General features: G+C 33.2%; 2 protein-coding genes across 3 annotated transcripts; both read right to left on the reverse strand.

Moving 5' to 3' along the window:
• Positions 1-465: 465 nt before the first annotated feature.
• Positions 466-6,449, reverse strand: LOC116015665. Of its 2 annotated transcripts, XM_031255804.1 has the most exons (7): positions 6,322-6,449; positions 5,190-5,282; positions 4,317-4,451; positions 4,078-4,167; positions 3,837-3,986; positions 1,741-3,335; positions 466-1,587 (listed from the first exon to the last, which is right to left on the reverse strand). In XM_031255804.1, exons 1-7 carry the CDS (start codon positions 6,391-6,393, stop codon positions 690-692), a joined length of 3,033 nt encoding a protein of 1,010 aa, XP_031111664.1. In that variant the 5' UTR covers positions 6,394-6,449; the 3' UTR covers positions 466-689. The 2 variants fall into 2 exon arrangements, with proteins under 2 accessions (XP_031111664.1, XP_031111665.1); XM_031255805.1 differs by lacking the exon at positions 6,322-6,449 and having other exon boundaries at positions 4,317-4,438; positions 5,190-5,260.
• A 2,256-nt stretch (positions 6,450-8,705) lies between these two features.
• Positions 8,706-9,553, reverse strand: LOC116017442 (glycine-rich protein 23-like). Its single transcript, XM_031258028.1, has one exon. It carries the CDS (start codon positions 9,497-9,499, stop codon positions 8,951-8,953), a length of 549 nt encoding a protein of 182 aa, XP_031113888.1. The 5' UTR covers positions 9,500-9,553; the 3' UTR covers positions 8,706-8,950.
• Positions 9,554-20,013: the final 10,460 nt, after the last annotated feature.

A 20,013-nucleotide genomic window follows, 5' to 3' on the forward strand; every position in this document is an offset into this window, starting at 1 on the left:
TTTTTTTTTTTTTTTTTTTTTTTTTTTTTTTTTTTGTCCACCTAATGAGGATGAGACGCTAGTCTCTTTTGACCTCTTTAGTAATGGAGGTTGGTGACTCTCATGTGTTCGCTATTTGAGCTCCTATGTACGTAGTAGTATTATGGACACTACCATACATGCGATCAATTAATATTAATTGATGCCCGTAAGGGCAGCTCAAGTGGTAAGAGAGTTACACCTGCAGCCGAGAGGTCGTGGGTTCGAACCTCAAGCCCTTGAGTTTGTGCCGGTCAGCTATGGGTAACCTAGGCTGATTTACCTCCTTGTGGCTCTTTGCCGGCTAGGGTCACAGGGCGAGGGCTTTACCCACATACTCACATAGTGAGGAGTGGGGTTTACCTCGTTAATAAATTAATATTAATTGATGGTCTCCGACAGGTCGAGAAAAACTCAAATTTCAAGAAAAGGGCCAGAACTCAGAAATCTAAAATAATGTTCTTTTGAGCACAACGCAGTTCAAACGAACAAGTTAGCCATTACACCGTATTGACGACATATTCTATTCTGTTTCAACGTTTCCTTCTCACTGTACACAATTCTGCATTTTCTGTTCACGTTTTGGTGCAAAAACACAATATTCCATGGCAACCTTAAATGCAATGCAACTAAAGAAAATGAGAAACATACTGCAATGAGGAAGAGAGTACTTAACCAGTTCCGGCTAAGCCAGCCAAGCTTGTGATCACGTCTTTCAGTTGAGAAATGTGCTTCAAGAAATTTTCATGAGTTTCGATGGAGTCGAACTGGTTATTTTGCCATGTCGAAACGCTATCACCCATAACCTTCAGCCCATTCTGCAGCATTTCCATTCCTTCACTGATTCCATCTGGCAATTTCCTTTTCCTACTAGATTGTTTCTCATTATCAACCTCCATTGCTTCACAGGGTATAGTTTTTGTTTTGGTTTCCTTTGTCTTTCTTACAATCTCTTTCAACATCTGTCCATCCTTTCTGAGCATTGCAAGCTGATAATCAAGCAAATTTGCCTTTTGAGACGGCATTTCCTTCTCAAGAAAGACCTTTAACTCTGACATAAACCTCTCTTCATCCGCTTCATTTCCTGGATCCAAATCAAACGAAAGAGCAGCATCTGGTGGCACGTATCTCCAAAGCTCATTGCAAGTAGTACGGGCAGCGAAAAATGCAAAAGCCACCATTGCTAAGTGAACAAATGCCCAATGCCTTTCTCTTAGTAGCATACAATAAAGCTCCCTTACAGCTGCACTCATTGCATTATCTTCCCCATCTGCCAATTCAATGTAACCAAGGCCAGCCATGAAGGATGACAGGTTTGGTTTGCATACAAACAATTGACTATTTGACATTGCTGGGCTTGAGATAAAAAGATTCTGAAGCTCCAAAATTACTACCTCCATCCCATCAGATGAATACAAATTCTTTATTTTGGAGATGATAGTTAATGTTTCGCTCAGAAGCCTTCTGTAATCTTCCTTTACTGGGCTGTCCATAGAGCTATAGAATTTGTGAATCACTGCTACTAGGAATTTTGAAGTCTTCATTTCTGTATCAGATATACTGACTGCACTGAAAGACAGATGCACAAGCCATAAAGAAAAATAGTAAGAATATAACTGAAGGGCAAATAGGAGTCTGTACACTAGCAAGTCACAGAAACATATCGGTACTGATTCTTAAATCAGTCTAATATATTTTGCTTCAAAAAAGCATATTACTTACCAAGATTGTAACACAGCCGATAAAGCGAAAACTGGAGCACCATAAACACCAGAGCCACATTCCCTTGGTAATTTATCCTCAAATGCATCCAGGAATTCAAAATATTCCACAACAATTTGTTGTTTTGCTGTGGTCCTCATTTTGTTTGAAAGCAAATCCAGAGAGAAACCCTCCATGAGCAGCGCTAAGTACATACTTGATGAACAGTGAGGTCTGCTATTGCCAAGAACTGAAGAAAAAATTCTATCTGCCATTGATTCAGAACCACAGTTAACAAGCGTGCAAATGAACCTTGCAACTTTTCGCACTGCACTGTCAGGAATAACTACAAATTCAGGAGATGCCAAATAATTCAATAATGAGCACAATTTATCAATAATGTCATTCACTATATCTTTCTCAGCATGTCGACAAATAAAACACCAAAGCTCAGTAATGACTTCATGGCAAAGAAAGTGGGGATGGAAAAAATTCTCAAGCAGGAAATGCTCTACATCACACCAGGCCGAACTTGAAGAAGCAGTTATCATGAAGGTTTTCAATGCATGGAGTACTAAGTGGAATATAGGTTCATAAGTCACTTCTTGCTTTTGAGCTGAACTGCAGACGGTAGGAATTTGCAAGGCGAGAATCAAAGAATATATATCTTCATCTACAAATGTACCCAATAACCATCCTAGTTTTCTGGCCATCACCATTCTTACATCATTTTCAATATCAGGAGCACTCTTCAGTAAATTAAGAAATACAATTACCCGGCCAGGTAACAGAACTTTTCCACCATGCATGGCATCAGAACTAGTGCAAAAAATAGCATTCATTGCATCAACCCCACCATCACTAGGTGAAACCACATCATCTGAATCCCATCCGTCCCCAAACAGCCAGTCCAAAAGTTGGAATTTGTGCTCTGGTTGCACTTGGGCAGAAATCAGGAGAGAATTAAGAATATGCAAGGATGTAGGCTCCAGTATTTCTAACATTGCTTCACTTGCAAACTTCAGAAGTTCATCTTTACACAGTAAGATTTTGAAGGTTGAGATCTTTACAACAGAAAGAGTAATATCTTTGAACACCGAAAAGGCTTGGGCTGGGTACTGGGAGATAATTCTTACAGCATTAATCAGATAAAACTTAACCGGAAGGAATATTCTTTTGGCTTCTACAAAAGAGATTGGTTCTTTCTGTGGGGAAGACCATCCCTCGGCTGCAATTTTCAAACATGCATTAGCAAGTGAAACCAGGCTCAAGATGGTGCCTGCTATATCCACCTTTTCTGCTAAAGCACCCTTGCCAAGCTGAAGCAAGCTAACTACACCTTTCCATGACAAATTTAGTAAGCTCACAGAACTTCCACCATTATTACCTGCAATGATGCCTAATTCACACAGTTTCTCAATTGAAAGTTTGATTACATTGATAACATGATCTGTGCTATCAGCCTCTTGAACACCTACTACACTTGTATCTCTATCTGCTCTTAGATGACAGGAATTCCAATCTATGTTGTCAGAATAAACCCTGCATAGCCGTATCAAAGCATCAAGGACTTCCTGCACCACCTTTTGCACTTCCAACCCAAATACACAAAGTGCCTATTTGAGAATCACAAAATCCAAATGACAAGCAATTTATCTTCTGATTATGAAAACAGACCAAATACACTACTTATAGACATAAACATTAAGATAATCAAGCAAAATCCTTAAAAAGAAAAGGTGCAACCACTTTTTCCCCCATTTATTTTTTATTAATCAAGCAAAAGATAAGCCCAGTGCCCCAGTTAAACAAACTTAAATTAGTGTGAATATAAGGATAATAATTAACGTCTTTAGCTAACTAAATGTATGAACATAGACACTACTAAACATCCAAATGGAAGGAATATCCTTTATTACAGTAGCAGGGTGATACAAGGATCAGACAGTAATGTGATAATATAGACTTTAGTTGATATATTAGGTTGCACACTAGTGGTTCTAAGTCTGATCTGTGTCATAAATGTATCATGGTGCAAAGACAATGGCTAGCTCATTGCATAGCAAGGTGACAATGGCAGCTGAGCAGAAATGTTGAAGAGCCACAAAAGTAAATACCTTTATCTCTGAAATACAATCCTTTATCAGGTTTAATTGCTCCAAAATGAAATTCTCAACAGCAGTCATCAAGCCCTTGTTAACCGAAATAGGGTATCTGGTTAAAGCTGAAAAACCAGAGGCAGCGTAGCCCAGCAAATCCAAAAGCAACTGAGATAACATGATGCATGTCAAAAGAGAAAGGAAACATTATTCTATGGTTGCAAATTCAAAACCACATCAACCGCAAGAATCTTTTAACCTGATAAAATAGGTTGTCATGTTCTTCTTGTGAATCCTGAGTAGCTGACATAACTGTCATCTTAAGATGCTTTCTACACCACATGGCAGCCTAATAATAGGAAACAAAATGTTAAAAGACTTGAACTCTTAGAAACACAACGTAATAAAAATCTACAGAATGAAAATAACAATAATAATAATAATAATAATAATAATAATAGTAATAGTAATAATAATAGTAATAATAATAATAATCACCTTTGCTCCTAAACCCAGAATTTGCCCCAAACTTCCAGATATATCCAAATCTAGATATTTTGCCGCAACATGCAAAATGGTCTTGTTTAGTGTGCACTGAGATATGTCTAGACAAGTAAAATCTTCCCAGAGTATCCAGTGAATGTTAAGGTACAGAACAAGCATAGTAACAAAAATGGATATAATTAAAGTTAAGCCAAGAGGCATAGGAGGAAATACCAATGACTGGAAAACAGTAACTTCTAGCGACAACATTAATTGAACATTTTTAACAATCATAATAGTTAACATAATTGAATATTTTAAAATAACTGGAAAATGGTGGGAGTAGCCATAATCTTACTAAACAGCTAGTTACCTTTTGCTCATTTGATGTGTTATAACCTACTCACAACACCTCACCTAAAACGTGACCAAGATTGACCAACAAAAAGAAAAGACATAAGCCAAAAATAGAAAAGAAAGACATTAACAGCTGGCCATGACAGACTTTCCCAATCATAGGCCCAACTTTCACTTCAAATCAGAGTTGCAATAGCAGAGGATTAACTTGTAAATTTGTTTGTCTTCCATGTACCTACTTGAGTAGTACTGTCCATTTCTATTGTTTCCCCAAATTTCTTATGTCACTGCCACTCAGACAACTTAAGGAGACTACGACATTCAGGATCAACTTTACAAATGAATTTGAGTTTCAAAATAATTCCATGAAACACCAATATAGTCTCAGAACTGAAAGCTAAAGGTCTGAATACAAATTCTTAGCCATCAGCATGAAAAAATTATTCATATCCAGTGAAAGTGCATATAGAACAAAGAAGTTTCCATGTAAATTCAGATTACAAAAAGGAAATTTTGCAATAGTTTGGATACTTGAAGAGTGTCTACAAGGAATGCCACCTCAGATATCTCTGTTATATTTAACTCCCCTAGTTCATTAAGCAATTCAACACGATTCTCAACAACCTGTAAGTATAGAAAGCAAGATGAGGTTACAGTTTGATTCTGGTGTAATATGAAGTGATGCTCCAAGTTGTAGCATTGTTAAGATAAAAGAAGACGTTTTTAGGGTGCAAAGTAGATTAACCATGACAACTGCACAATAACATGATAATAACTTCTAGAGGTTCTCTATCACTTCTTTTCATTTTAGGAGGGGAGAGAGGAGATTGGAGACCAAAAAAAACCTAAACGATAAGAAATGCATGTTATATCAGGTTAGATAGTGTCAGAAGGTATGCCAAACCCAACTCTAAAAGTCTGTGGTACAAAATTACAAATATACCTCATAGATAGAGAGAGAGAGAGAAAAAAATGCATACATAAATATCAATAAAGAGCTCCATTCACTTGCTTTCATTTAAAGCCACTAGCAGCAATAATACAGCAAGTTCTGCAACTAGAAGTATGATAGCTATACTTTGTTCAGGTTTAATATTCTCTATCTATCCTTAGTTTTTAACAAACAGATATTTAGTTTTAACTCTGCTCCTATTCAAACATATATGTTGCTTAATGCTTATTAATGCTTACCAAGCATAAAGCAACTTAAACTTCTTTAAACAATTACTGATTAGAGGAATAGTTGGACAAATTTCATGTACATTATTGGATAAGTTAGTATATAGTGTATCTGAAACATCATTTTGTCCAGTACTATGTTCGAAGAAAATTTTTACTCCTTATCACTTATCAGTTAAAATGAAAAATGAAAAAGAAAAATGACGAAATACCGAAAACATTACAATTTTCCTCAATTTCCTCTGAGACTAAACACATACTAATTAGTAAAGTATGCATTTTTCACACCAAACTAGAAGACCTATAGAATTGATAAATATAGAAATTACAGAATTAATCCCTGAAAAACCTAGATATCAATTTTAATAGTAAAAATAATTCAAAAACATATAAAATACAGAACCAGTGTGAAAAAAATAGATCTAATTGATAGACTAAATAGAATCAAAACAGAAATTCGAATAAGGATTCGAAGACAGCTGACCTCTGAAGATTTAATGGCTTCGAGAATGCCATGGAGATCTCTACCTGAAGTTGAGCTTGAGCTGCTCGCCATTTTCTCTCCCGGGAGGTTTTGCGCACTGTTTCTCTCTCAACACTCTCGCGCTCAATCTCTCTATCGCTCTGTGCAGAAGTATCCCATTTCGTAGATATGTTTCATTTTCCCGCCAATGGAGTGATGCGGAAATTAAGTGGTATTTATGGATTTGACCCTTGTACTTATATGTATTTCCGCAGTGGACCCACTATTTCTTACCTTTTGGAAACGTGACTTTTGACTGACTTGGCTATTTTACAAGTCACACTTGTGTGAGATCGTCTCAATGATCCTAATTTGTGAGTCGAATCGAATTGAACTGGATCAACATGAAAATGTCATACTTATCATGTGTAAAGAGTTAATACCTGATTTGGTCCTCGACTATTAGGATTTTATCACTTTGGTTATCGACTTTCAAACTTGCTCAATTTCATCCCCAATTATACAATTATTAACCAAAATAGTACTAATCAAAACTATTTTGGTTTGAACAACGGACTATTTTAAGTAATATTTACATAATTGTGGATAAAATTGAGCAAGTTTGAAAGTCGAGAATCAAAATTGTGAAATCCTAATAATCGAAGAACCAAATTGGATATTAACTCTATGTGCAAATGTTATACTTATATGCTCAAATATAATATAATATTATCAAAAAAATATGCTCAAATATAATACTAATAAAAAATAAAGTGTTTGTTACTTATAATGAAAAATGTAATACCTTTGAGAAAAAATGTAATACTTTTACATTTGATATAAAAATATTATAGTATATTTTTCATCAAAAGTATTACATTTCCCTAATAAGTATTGTTGGCAATTGTTTGTTATTTATAAGGAAAAATATAATACTTTTAAATCAAAATGTAAAAATACTACATTTCTCCAAAAAATATATATATATATTATGTACATTTTTCCATATAAGTAATTAACATTGTATTCCTAATTAGTTTTACATTTGTGCATATAAGTATTACATTTTCACATTAAACCGATCCATCTCACGGTGAGATGGCCTCACAAAAGCTTTTGCCTTTTTTTTTTTTTTTGGTTAATGTTTTTGCCTTTTTATAAACATTTGAAAAAACGTTCAAATTGGCCATCAAAGAGATCCCCTACATTCGAGAGTCGATCACACGCTTAGAAAGAAAGCCAAGCCTAATGAGGGAGATATATTCGCCATATAAAACAAAGCGATTGTGGTAAATATATCTCGAACACAAAAATGCAACCAGACCCCTACGTAGATATGTAAATAGATCCCTCAAATAATCAAATTTGTTCAATTATACCAAATAGCAGGTTAATCCCTTCCTCATGACCTCAACAGATTACCATGCATGTCACATTGTCACTACGTGGATATTAACTTAAACATATTTTTAATTATTTACCAAGTAGTTTGTAGCTTAATTAGTAGCAAGCTAAGTTTGAAGTGCCTAGGTAGGGAATTAACTTAAAAATACTCAAAATATTTTTAAATTAAACATTAATATTTTTATTATTAAATAGTCAATCCAAGTAGAATTAGTAGTACTTAAAATATTTTTAAATTAAATATTATTACTTTTATTATTATTCAACCCAAATCCCTAAATTACAGGACATGTTTTCCCCAGAAACTTTAAAATAAACCACGACTAGCGTATTTTAAAACAGAATATAAGCAATGAACCCCTGACTAGCATATTTTAAGTCAATTTAAAAAAAAATAGTCAATATCGCCTTCTCTGTGATTCGAACCCACTCCATTCCATGTGAGGTGAAATCGGGTGTCACTAAACCACGAGGTATTTAGCCTATTCTATCTTTGTACTTATTATTTTGGTTATTGGATTCATTGGACTATCCTATCTATCCCCATGAATTTTCTAACTTAACTCATAACATTTACTTATTGACATGCCATTAATTACTAGATCAATGTTTTATTTGATTGCCAAGTGAACTATTTATTAATTACCTCCTGCATTATATTTTTTATATATAGTTCGATTAGTAAATTAAAGCCTTAAAGTTATTTAATTTATTACAAGTCAACTTTTTGTACTATTTAATTTAATGTTAGTATATAAAATTTATATAGTTAAAAACTACATCAAACTAAAAGTTATATATATTAAACATTAAAAAATCAAATTTAAAATTATTAAAAAAATATTTTAAAAAAATAACTAAAAAATTAAATTGAATGAGATTAACCAATTCGTGTAAATTACCATAATATATATAGCATTGTTTTCATGCAAAATGCATGTGGACCAGATTTAATATGCTTAAGAGCTAAAGATTATACAAATATACCTTGATCTACGAAATTTAAACCATAAGATATTAAACAGTTCATCATGAAAACAATTATAAATTAAAAGTTGGTAATAAATTTCAAACGGGAATTACATGAGTACGTGAGGCTGGAAATAAAACACGGCACAACCTAATATATAATACTAGCTAGTTACGTAGACACACAACATGCATGCATGAAAAATCCAAAGGCACTAACTAAAAAGATCGATCAACCAACGTAACACCAAATAACGCATTTTAAAGCTTTGAAACTCTATGGAATAATTTTGCCAATCCCACCGCCGATTCCACCACCGATTCCACTCGCGCCACCAAACCCACCAAGCCCCCCGAGTCCACTCGCGCCACCAAGCCCTCCGAGTCCACTCGCGCCACCAAGCCCTCCAAGTCCACTCGCGCCGCCAAGCCCTCCAAGTCCACTCGCGCCACCGAGGCCGCCAAGTCCACTCGCGCCGCCAATCCCTCCTCCAAGTCCGCTTGCGCCACCAATCCCGCCGCCAGCGCCGCCTAGCCCGCCGGCCCCACCCAAGCCGCTTGCGCCGCCAACTCCACCGGCCACGCCGCCGATGGCCGGAAGCACGTAGCCGACCCCAGCCCAGCCTCCAACGCCGCCAACTATAAGGTTCTTCTTGTCATCCACGCCGGCGCCGGGCGCCGTAGCCGGCTCCAAGCCTTTCGGGCCCACCGTCAGATCCTGCGTGCCGCCAGGCTTCACGGCGGCGCTAGCATCGGGAATGTTACGCGCCGTCGCATGCGCCACCACCACTGCAAGCACAAACATTACATACAAACTTTTCGCCATTTCTCCTCTCTCTCTCTCTCTCTCTCTCTCACTCACTACTCAAAGAGAACCTAATTAACTTGATCTCGTGATGGAGAGAGTAGAGGTGAGACGGTGGGTATTTATAGCGAGAATGAAGGGTAGGCAACAGTTGGGAAAATTGAATTGAAAGAAGAGAGTAAATTAAATGCATGGGAGACATTAAAATCAACCCTAACAATCTCGAGAGTAGCATTCTTGCATGGCGCAGAGTTAGGTGAATCAAAAGAAGAGAGTCATTAAGGTGCTTAGCTTAGCTTGTGACATTGTCAACCTTGGAGCGGCCGGTAGAATAATCAGAGGGTAAGATTTCACGTTTTCCATTTACAGTCCCTGGGATCTGTTGTCTTCAAGGTAGCATATAACATAGTATATGAATCTGGTCAAATTAAAATTAATGTTGTGCATGCAAAGTACAATCTGTTTTTTTTTTTTTTTTTTTGAAAACGCAAAGTACAATCTGTTAGGGGTACATTTAATTAAATTTTGATGGGTCAAAGTGTAACTTAGGATAGATACTTCCCAAAATTTTATATATATATAGGGGCGCGCTCTAATGAGAACGAGTGTCCAAGAGAGAAATAAGAACGATCCACAGTCGTCCACGTGTTCATGTTAACGAATCAGATGTAATTTTAGAAAAACGACGCGGTGGCATTTTTGTAAATAACTCAAACTTTGGTGCAAATAAATGTGTTATAAGTGCAAGTAGTTGGTACACATTTAAAAGTGCCAAGTAAAATCACTTACAAGTATATTTATTTTCACTTACAAGTGCAAGTAATTTACCTTGTTAACATTCGTGCACTTAGGTGCAACTAATTATACCGTTAGGTGCAATTAGTTATAACATTAGGTGCACTTAGTATTGATGCTCAGTATACAATTTACTTGCACATGTAATACATTTTACTTGCACTTGTGCACCTATTTTCACTTACAAGTGCAAGTAATTTAATTACTTTATTAACATTCATGCACCTAAGTGCACCTAGTTATAACTTTAGGTGCAACTACATCTGGATACATGGCACGCTACAAAGCGTTCTCAATTCTCTCTTGAGCGTACTGTTCTCATTTGAACGCAATCCTATATATATATATATATATATATATATATATATATATATATATATATAGTTAAATTTAATCATTGGTAGTTGTAAAATTGTTGAGTTCAAATTCAAAGGAAGTTCAACACAACAAGAGCAATAGTTAATAGTAGCACAATTCTACATAGTAACAAGACTATACAAAAGGAGGAGTTTGGAGGCTGACGTAGATGCTCTATCACAAACAACAAAAGTTTTATAGACAACAAGAAAATTTGCAAGCAAAACGAATCTATAAGGTGATGTATAACTTAAGTATGTCAAAGCAGCACGACTTTACAACAACAAAGTTTCTCAATCAATAGCAAGAGCATAAGCATCAAGGGATTGAGAACAACGTGAAAGGACTTTTATACGTAGTAGAAGCTTGAGCAATAGGAGTTAATTGGGCAGCACATGCAACTTCTACGTACATTATAAACAACAAGATTTTTGAATCTTAAGGTGCCATGTGAGCTTAACATTGATCTCTTTCTCTAGGCCAAGAGGAGTACTAAGAATACAATTCCCAATTTGCATTATTTTCCTCACAAAATTTGGTCTGGTGGACAACATAACATAATCTATTGATTCTACACGTTGTCCCTGTTTATATGATAGGGAAATCATATAGGACATATATTAGTCCGATCCGGATGATAGAAAAATGATATTCCAGGTGTTTAAATTTTATTAAATTTTATTGGAAAAAGAATATTCAATGCCAGCATTTTTTGAATCGAGCAGGGTTATATAATATCAGATAAATGTAAAAATAAATAAATAAAATAAAATAAAATAAAATAAAAAAGAGTAAACATTAAGTATGCATGTAGTGAATATAGTATCACTTTTATATTAACCAAAAAAAATAGTATCACTTTTATATGATAAATTTATCCCAAGATCAATCAGAGGCATTTAAGTAAATTTGTATTGTGTTATTGCTTTTTAAGTCTTATCTAGCACACCAATAAAATTGGTTTTGATATATTTTCCTAGTTAACTGGTTAAGGAAATTTATAATTTTTGGCCTAAAAAATTTGCTTTATAATTTTTGGCCTAAAAAATTTGCCCCAATATGATAGAAATATGTTTTCTTGAGAACCAAAAAGCCCCGACACACACACAAATCAATGTTGATTTCCTACTCTTATAATTCTTTTCAAAAATGAAAAAAGAAAAAGTATTTTAATCCGAATTTTTAAAAAAAAAAAGAAAAAAAAGTACCATACGAAAAAATTATATCAATTTTTTTTACAGAAAAGGGTATGGAAGAGTAACATGCAATTCATGCAAGTTAGGTGAAATAGTGTTTACTTTACACTTGTCTGGCTCTGGGCTTGAGAGGGAGTGACATGATGACCAAAATTCGACACTACACTTATCAATCAAACAGCTAGCTAGCAGCTTAGCAAATTTATATTTATATATGGCATGGGAATTTATAACACTGCAATTAATATTTGTCAGTAGACGATGGGATCTGGAAAACTTATTCATCTTGCCAACACTTTTCGATCTGCAATTATAAACATACATTCGTAATTGGAATTGATAGAAACCATACATAATATATATGTATGTATTGCCAAATTAAAATCTTTTTTGAACCGTGACAAATTGTCAAAAGATTATTAGAAACACGCGTCCTTAAAGTTTACAAGTTAGATTATTACTAAAATTCTTTTTGTTGAACTAACTACACGAGTCTTTCTAAGTATGATTTAACGTCTTAATTTGCGGCTTATTATACAAAAAATTATTCGCAAACTATTTTTATATAGCAAATTATTTTCATAAATTCTACACTTTAACATGTATTTTTTATCTAAGGGCGTACATGCGCGCGGAGTAAATTTCACTCTTGTGTAATGATTCGTGAACATAAATTTTACTCTTGAAGATACCATGTTGTCTTTGCCACGTGATAATATAAGTTATAGAAATTTTTACAATTAGCAAATATGCATTAGGTAAATCTCACTTATAATAACTCACAAACTAAAAAAAAAAAAAAACAAAAAAAAATTATTTATACATTAAGAAATGAAAATTAAGTAAAATGAATAGGAAAAGAAAACATTATTATTATATTCTTAAAAATATTCTTTAAACTAAAAATCCTAATAATGAACCTAAACCTGGCCTATGTATGTAGTTATATATATAAATTAAAAAGTGATGAGATACATGCAATGCATGTCTAACAGGTACAAGAAGAAGCCTGAGAGCTTGGATCTCCAAGTGTCAGCCATGCATGTATGTATATTATTATTTCAATTAAGGTCGTTGACTCACCTCCAATAATCAAACATATATTAAATGAATCCGCCTGTATGCATTCATTCATCTCTTTTCATGCAATTTTGAAATTTCTCAGAACATCAATTAACTTCTGAATTTCTCCATCCCACTCTACTGCATACTCTCTCTCTCTCTCTCATTATACATATGTCTATACATATATGAGTGCGCGTGATAAGATGACTCCGTTAGTGCACCTTAAAAAAATTATTTATTACTTTGAATTATTGCACCTCTCCTATTAGGTTTATCGAGGCAAACCCCAGTCCTCTTCCGAGTATGTGAGTAAACTCTCGCCTTGCGATCCTAGTCGGCAAAGGACTACAAGGAGGTTAACCAGCCTAGGTTGCCCATAGCTGACCGGCTCAAACCCGGGTGACAAACGGTTTCGAATTCAGGACCTCACGGCCGCGAGCGTCTTGGTCATGCCACTCAGGCTGCCCTTTCGGTCATTGCACCTCTCCTATGTGTATATGTATACTAACCTTGTACGGGTATGGAGTGAAACTAGTATTTTTGTGTTTAGAGCAAGGCTATATATTGGCCTATGATTTTCTCTTAAGAAAGTTGGGTTACTAAACCGGCCAGTAAGTTCAACTATCTAATTAATTATACATCCACTTGACCACTCAGCGATAAAATTACACCCATATATTAATATAAGTACCCCAATACACTATGCACAGTTATTTCTGTCTCTTTCTAGAGCTTCAAAATGTAAAGATATTTTTATAATATTCAGTAAAGAAAATTGACATTATTTATACTATTGGCCATCACCTTCGGTTATCGGCCACCATTGCCCGAGTTGAACCCACCAAGGTGCTGAGTCCTAAGTAATATATGCCGGAAATTAAAATTGGATTAAAATAATATTTAAAGTCACTATTTTATAGGATAGTTTTTAATAGATTTAATTACTTTAATTTTAATTAAAATTTAAATTGTGTTAGAGTAAATTGGAATTTTCTTAGTAAGAGTTTAATTTTCATATATTATACATCTAGATAGATAATAGATAAATGTAAAATATACTTATTTTTTCTAGATGATGAGAGAAATTTAAATTATCCAAAGGTGTATAGTGATCTGAGTAATAATAATTGGTAAAACAGTCTCTAACATTGAGACTACGAAGGAAGTTCAGCAAATCTCCTAATTACAGAAACAGAAAAAGTTTTAATACAGTGGTTTATAGTCCAACTTAATTAATGTCTTGATTGAAAGCAGTAGTGTAAGAATTTAAATCCCATTAAAAATATAAATAGAAAAAAAGTTTCGATAATAGAAGGTGTGAGTTGAATCTTTTGTGCATGCATGAAGATCATGTATTAACATGTGGATTGATTACGTAATTCATGATTTACTTTTACAGCTATTTTAATTAGGAGCACAGTTTTGTGAATCTAAAATTAGTTTAACGAAATTAAGATCACGCCTAAATATTTTTTTTAAATAAAAAGCTCATTTATTTAATCATAAGCTGAAGCTCTTCTCCGACCTCCATTATTGCTCTACTATACGAGTCTTCTCTAGCCCACGCCTAAGTCTACGCCCTCAGCCTCAGTCCTCAAGGCCTCACTGCCTCAGCCCCTCGCGTCATCCTCAGACGCCATCACGCCTAGTCGCCAACGCCTACACCTTTCCGCCTGAAGCGATTACAAATAGAATCGATAGAACGGTATACTATTCCTTACAGTAAGACATAAAAACAAATTCCCTAGCAATGCTACAAAGAACTTGATTCGCAGACTATTTTACAAATTTGAAGTTGAATTCGTTGGATGAACTTAAAGCTTCTTTAATATCATTAAAGAATCGATCAAACGTAGTCAATACTAACTTTGGTTGAAAAGTTTTACACACCACCTGAGTATATATTTTCCATATGTCATTCATTGACAATATATATATATATATCGATCGAGCTAAGCGGCAGATGCTCTTTTTCATTGTCATCTTTGTCACCCAAGATGAAGTTCACATACGCCATGACCAACTTATATGGTTCACACTTATGAAACAAGAACTCGCCAAAAGAAAAGAGAGGAAAACAAACTCGTCACACAAACGAGAGAAAGACACAGAAAAAAACAGAACACAAAAGAAAAGAGAAACAACAATACACCACCTCTTAAACTTTATTTTGTGGATCCACTAGAATCAAACCACCTCTTTATCCCGATCTGGAAAAATCCATAAACTTTAGATCTTTAGAACTATCGCAACATCTTTGAAAGGTTGATGGCTAATTCAGTAGTGGAATTTATTATGAAACTAAAAAAAAAAAATAGGAGACCGCCGGCCAAGAAACGAAGCGCCGTTAAAGGCTCAAAGCTTCGGACAGAGACCGACGGCCACCAATCAAGGTTTCGTGCAGTGAGACAGATAGAGAGGTTTTCCTAAATATTTTCTTTTTTTAAATAGTGAAAAGTCCGATTTATATTTATATCTGTTGGCTGTTGCAAAACTGTCCAGGATTGAAGCGGTTAGAGAGGTTTCTACACACCGGCAGAAAAACACTCAGCAACTAACACGTGCAGTGTCAGAACACCTTGCATTCTCATCCTAGTGCCCAAACATATATATTAACATAAAAGTAATTAAACAATTAATTAACCTCAAAAAACAGGTATTAGGATCATAGTAAAGTTACCAAAAAAGAGGAAATATTATGGTAAGATCAGACGTGATGGGCAGTTTGAAAGTAGCAGATAGTTTATCCAAATGCATTATTTCTTCAACCGCCATGGCGCCACAGAGTTTACGGATCTGTAGAAGATTTGTGTCCGCTACGAGACCTTCACAAAAAGTGAGTGTTTTTTGTAATAATTTGTTTTTGTATTATTGAATTTAATATTAATATTCCAAATTGGAAGTATATGATAATAGTAGGGCAGGTGATTTAATCGATCTGATGAATAGAGTTTGTGATTGGAAGAATGAGACGATGATAGATAAAGAGACGTGCGAAAAAGTAATAGAAGCAGCGAATGCAATAACAGCGAGTGCGAAAGAGGTTAGACATCTTGTTCGCGATGTCAAAGAGGTCGTCGCTATTGGAGCTGAATCTGTACGTACACTATTACTATATATTACTCTCTCTCTCTATATATATATATATATATAGATCCTTAATTGCTTTGGTGATTATGGCATTATGCGGACATATCAGAACTATAGGATGAGTTGAGATCAAAAAGATAGAAATCAAATGAGAAAATATACCGCTACGATTTTGTAATTTTCTATATCATATATATTACAATTGTGCACTACATGCTAGCTAGTTTATGGTGTACTTATGAGTACGATGTGATGTACTTTTGAGTGATATGCATGTGATGCACTTAGTATTGAACCACTTAATGAATCTGAGTTTAGAGTGTACTCATGAGTACTTTGTGGTGCACTCAGAATTGCACCGCTCAATTAAACCTACCATGTTTTATCACTTTTTGGTGTTGCACTACACATCACTCATAAATGCATTACCTAGTACTCATAAGTGCACCATCGAAATATAGCAAGCGTAATTCTATGTTGCGATAAGTGCTAGTATATGGTGCACTTATGAGTGATATGTGGTGCACTTATTATTGCACTACCCAAATAGGTCTATTCAATCTACGGTGATCTTTTCCTTTTTGGTGATGCACCACAGATCATTCATAAAGTGCACCACGCATTAACATTCAGTGCACTATCGAAATATACATGGTACACAAAATTATAAAAATGACACTATATGATTGATTTTTTGTCACATGGTAGTTCACCACAAAGCATTACATAAAGTACCACATATCACTCATAAGTTCACCAAACATCAGCACTTAGTGCAATACTGAAACATACATATACAAATTTGTCCTCGTATTTTTCTATTCTTTATTGATTTTATATGTCTAATTTGAGTTCATCCTTCAGATGACTACACGGAGAACATCGCCGCATTTCTGCATTTGAATATATATATATATATATATATATATATATATATATATATATATATATATATATATATATATATATGAAAAAGTTCAAGTTCAGGTGTGGGATGGTGGGATGGGTATAGCTTCCTGTACAGTTACGCACCTTAAGCATTAAAATGACACACCTTAAGTACACAAATCAGGTACCTTAAGAACACAAACCACGTGCCTAAAGTTTTTAAATGGTGCACCTTTAGTACACAAACCATACACTTTAAGCATGCGCTTTAAGTACACAAACAAAGCATGTTAAGAACACAAACTACACACCTAAAGTTTTAAAATTAGATGCTTAAATTTCAACTCTGACGCACATTGAGCATACAAATCACACACCTTAAGAAAGAAAACAACGCACCTTAATAAGAAAAATCACGCACCTTAAGCACACAAACCACACACCTTAAGAAGAAAACTACTCTCCTAAAAAAGCGCATATTGTACTTGAGAAGGCCAACCGCAGAAGAACCCATAAATAATTATTTTAAAATAAAAAAGATTATTTTCAATATAAACAAAATGAATATTTTCAATTTGTAGTAAAAGTAGAAATAAAGATGAGTATTATTGCAGATAGTTAAATCAAAAATAAAAATAGTGTATTAAATATTTTTCATTAAAGTAAATTAAGTATACTTAATGCCATATTGATGAATCAGTACAATTTATTTCATTTTATTTTTTTAAAAGTGACACACTATTATAATAGGTTTATTGATATTGTCGAATAGTGATTTAAAATTTACGTAATTAATTAAGTTATAGTATATGAATTCATAAGTTTTGTATATTATGATGAAACCTCAATATTATTATTAACTCTTTTTTTTGTTAAACGTGACATAATTATAATAGGCTTACTGATGTTGTCAAATAGTAATTTAAGAGTTATGCAATTAAGTTATAGTATGCATATGGATTCATAAGTTTTGCATATGATTAAAACCTTAATATGGTTGTTAAAAAAGAATATTAAATAGTTATTAAGTTAAACCCTAATATTGTTTTGTGTACACTGATTTAATTGCTATAATAATAATAATAATAATATAAAAACAAAATGCTTATCATTTTTGTTGTCATTAAAAAATAAAAAATATTTTAAACTTATGAGAAAGTTAAGAATAATAAATAGTTAACGGAGTATTATGTTATTATAGTNTATATATATATGAAAAAGTTCAAGTTCAGGTGTGGGATGGTGGGATGGGTATAGCTTCCTGTACAGTTACGCACCTTAAGCATTAAAATGACACACCTTAAGTACACAAATCAGGTACCTTAAGAACACAAACCACGTGCCTAAAGTTTTTAAATGGTGCACCTTTAGTACACAAACCATACACTTTAAGCATGCGCTTTAAGTACACAAACAAAGCATGTTAAGAACACAAACTACACACCTAAAGTTTTAAAATTAGATGCTTAAATTTCAACTCTGACGCACATTGAGCATACAAATCACACACCTTAAGAAAGAAAACAACGCACCTTAATAAGAAAAATCACGCACCTTAAGCACACAAACCACACACCTTAAGAAGAAAACTACTCTCCTAAAAAAGCGCATATTGTACTTGAGAAGGCCAACCGCAGAAGAACCCATAAATAATTATTTTAAAATAAAAAAGATTATTTTCAATATAAACAAAATGAATATTTTCAATTTGTAGTAAAAGTAGAAATAAAGATGAGTATTATTGCAGATAGTTAAATCAAAAATAAAAATAGTGTATTAAATATTTTTCATTAAAGTAAATTAAGTATACTTAATGCCATATTGATGAATCAGTACAATTTATTTCATTTTATTTTTTTAAAAGTGACACACTATTATAATAGGTTTATTGATATTGTCGAATAGTGATTTAAAATTTACGTAATTAATTAAGTTATAGTATATGAATTCATAAGTTTTGTATATTATGATGAAACCTCAATATTATTATTAACTCTTTTTTTTGTTAAACGTGACATAATTATAATAGGCTTACTGATGTTGTCAAATAGTAATTTAAGAGTTATGCAATTAAGTTATAGTATGCATATGGATTCATAAGTTTTGCATATGATTAAAACCTTAATATGGTTGTTAAAAAAGAATATTAAATAGTTATTAAGTTAAACCCTAATATTGTTTTGTGTACACTGATTTAATTGCTATAATAATAATAATAATAATATAAAAACAAAATGCTTATCATTTTTGTTGTCATTAAAAAATAAAAAATATTTTAAACTTATGAGAAAGTTAAGAATAATAAATAGTTAACGGAGTATTATGTTATTATAGTTTGTACATAAATGAAAAAGTAAAAACTGAATGATGAGAAAAAATTTATTATTGTAAAAATAATAAATCAAAATGTACAAGTTATCATTTTTCATTATTACACAGCTTAATTTGTATTGGCGTTATAACATTATCAAAATGTACAAGTTATCACTGGCTCTTATTTTATGTATATGTATGTTTGTGTGCGCACTAAGGATCATGTGAGAATAATACCATAGGAGAGAAATAAGAACCAATTTCAGTCTTATATTTGTAAAAATTTGAAGGATCTGATCAATTTTTTTTATTAAAAAAAAAGACTGTTAAATTTTTATAATTATCATCAATTTCACTAAACAAACTTGAATACTTAAATATGCAATCTTTAACAACTAAATATGTAAACTTGGTAAATTTTATAAAATCAACGAAAAAATTAAATTTTAAATTTAAACCGTAAATGTTAGACCTTAAGCACTAAAAAGTGAATCACTAAACCAAATAAAATTTAAAACTCATTCATAAACTTTATAATAAAAATCTAAGTGCAATGCATTTTTGTAATTTTGTAAGTTCAATATTTTAATACTAAATATGCAAAATGATAATACTAAATGTGCAAAATATTATAATATTAAATGTGTAAACCTGAAAAAAATATTTGAATTGCAGATTTTATTGTTATAGCTAGAGATGATAAGTTGGCCTAGTTAAATTATACTGTAAATACAAATGGCCTAGTTCTTTGTCGATTAGGTCATAAGACCAAGTAGTGATCGCGGATTTCTTGTTCATTTAACAAAATATAATGTAAATACGTTTTGAATG

This window comes from Ipomoea triloba, chromosome 4, assembly GCF_003576645.1.
Source record: "Ipomoea triloba cultivar NCNSP0323 chromosome 4, ASM357664v1".
In the NCBI taxonomy this organism is placed as follows: domain Eukaryota; kingdom Viridiplantae; phylum Streptophyta; class Magnoliopsida; order Solanales; family Convolvulaceae; genus Ipomoea; species Ipomoea triloba.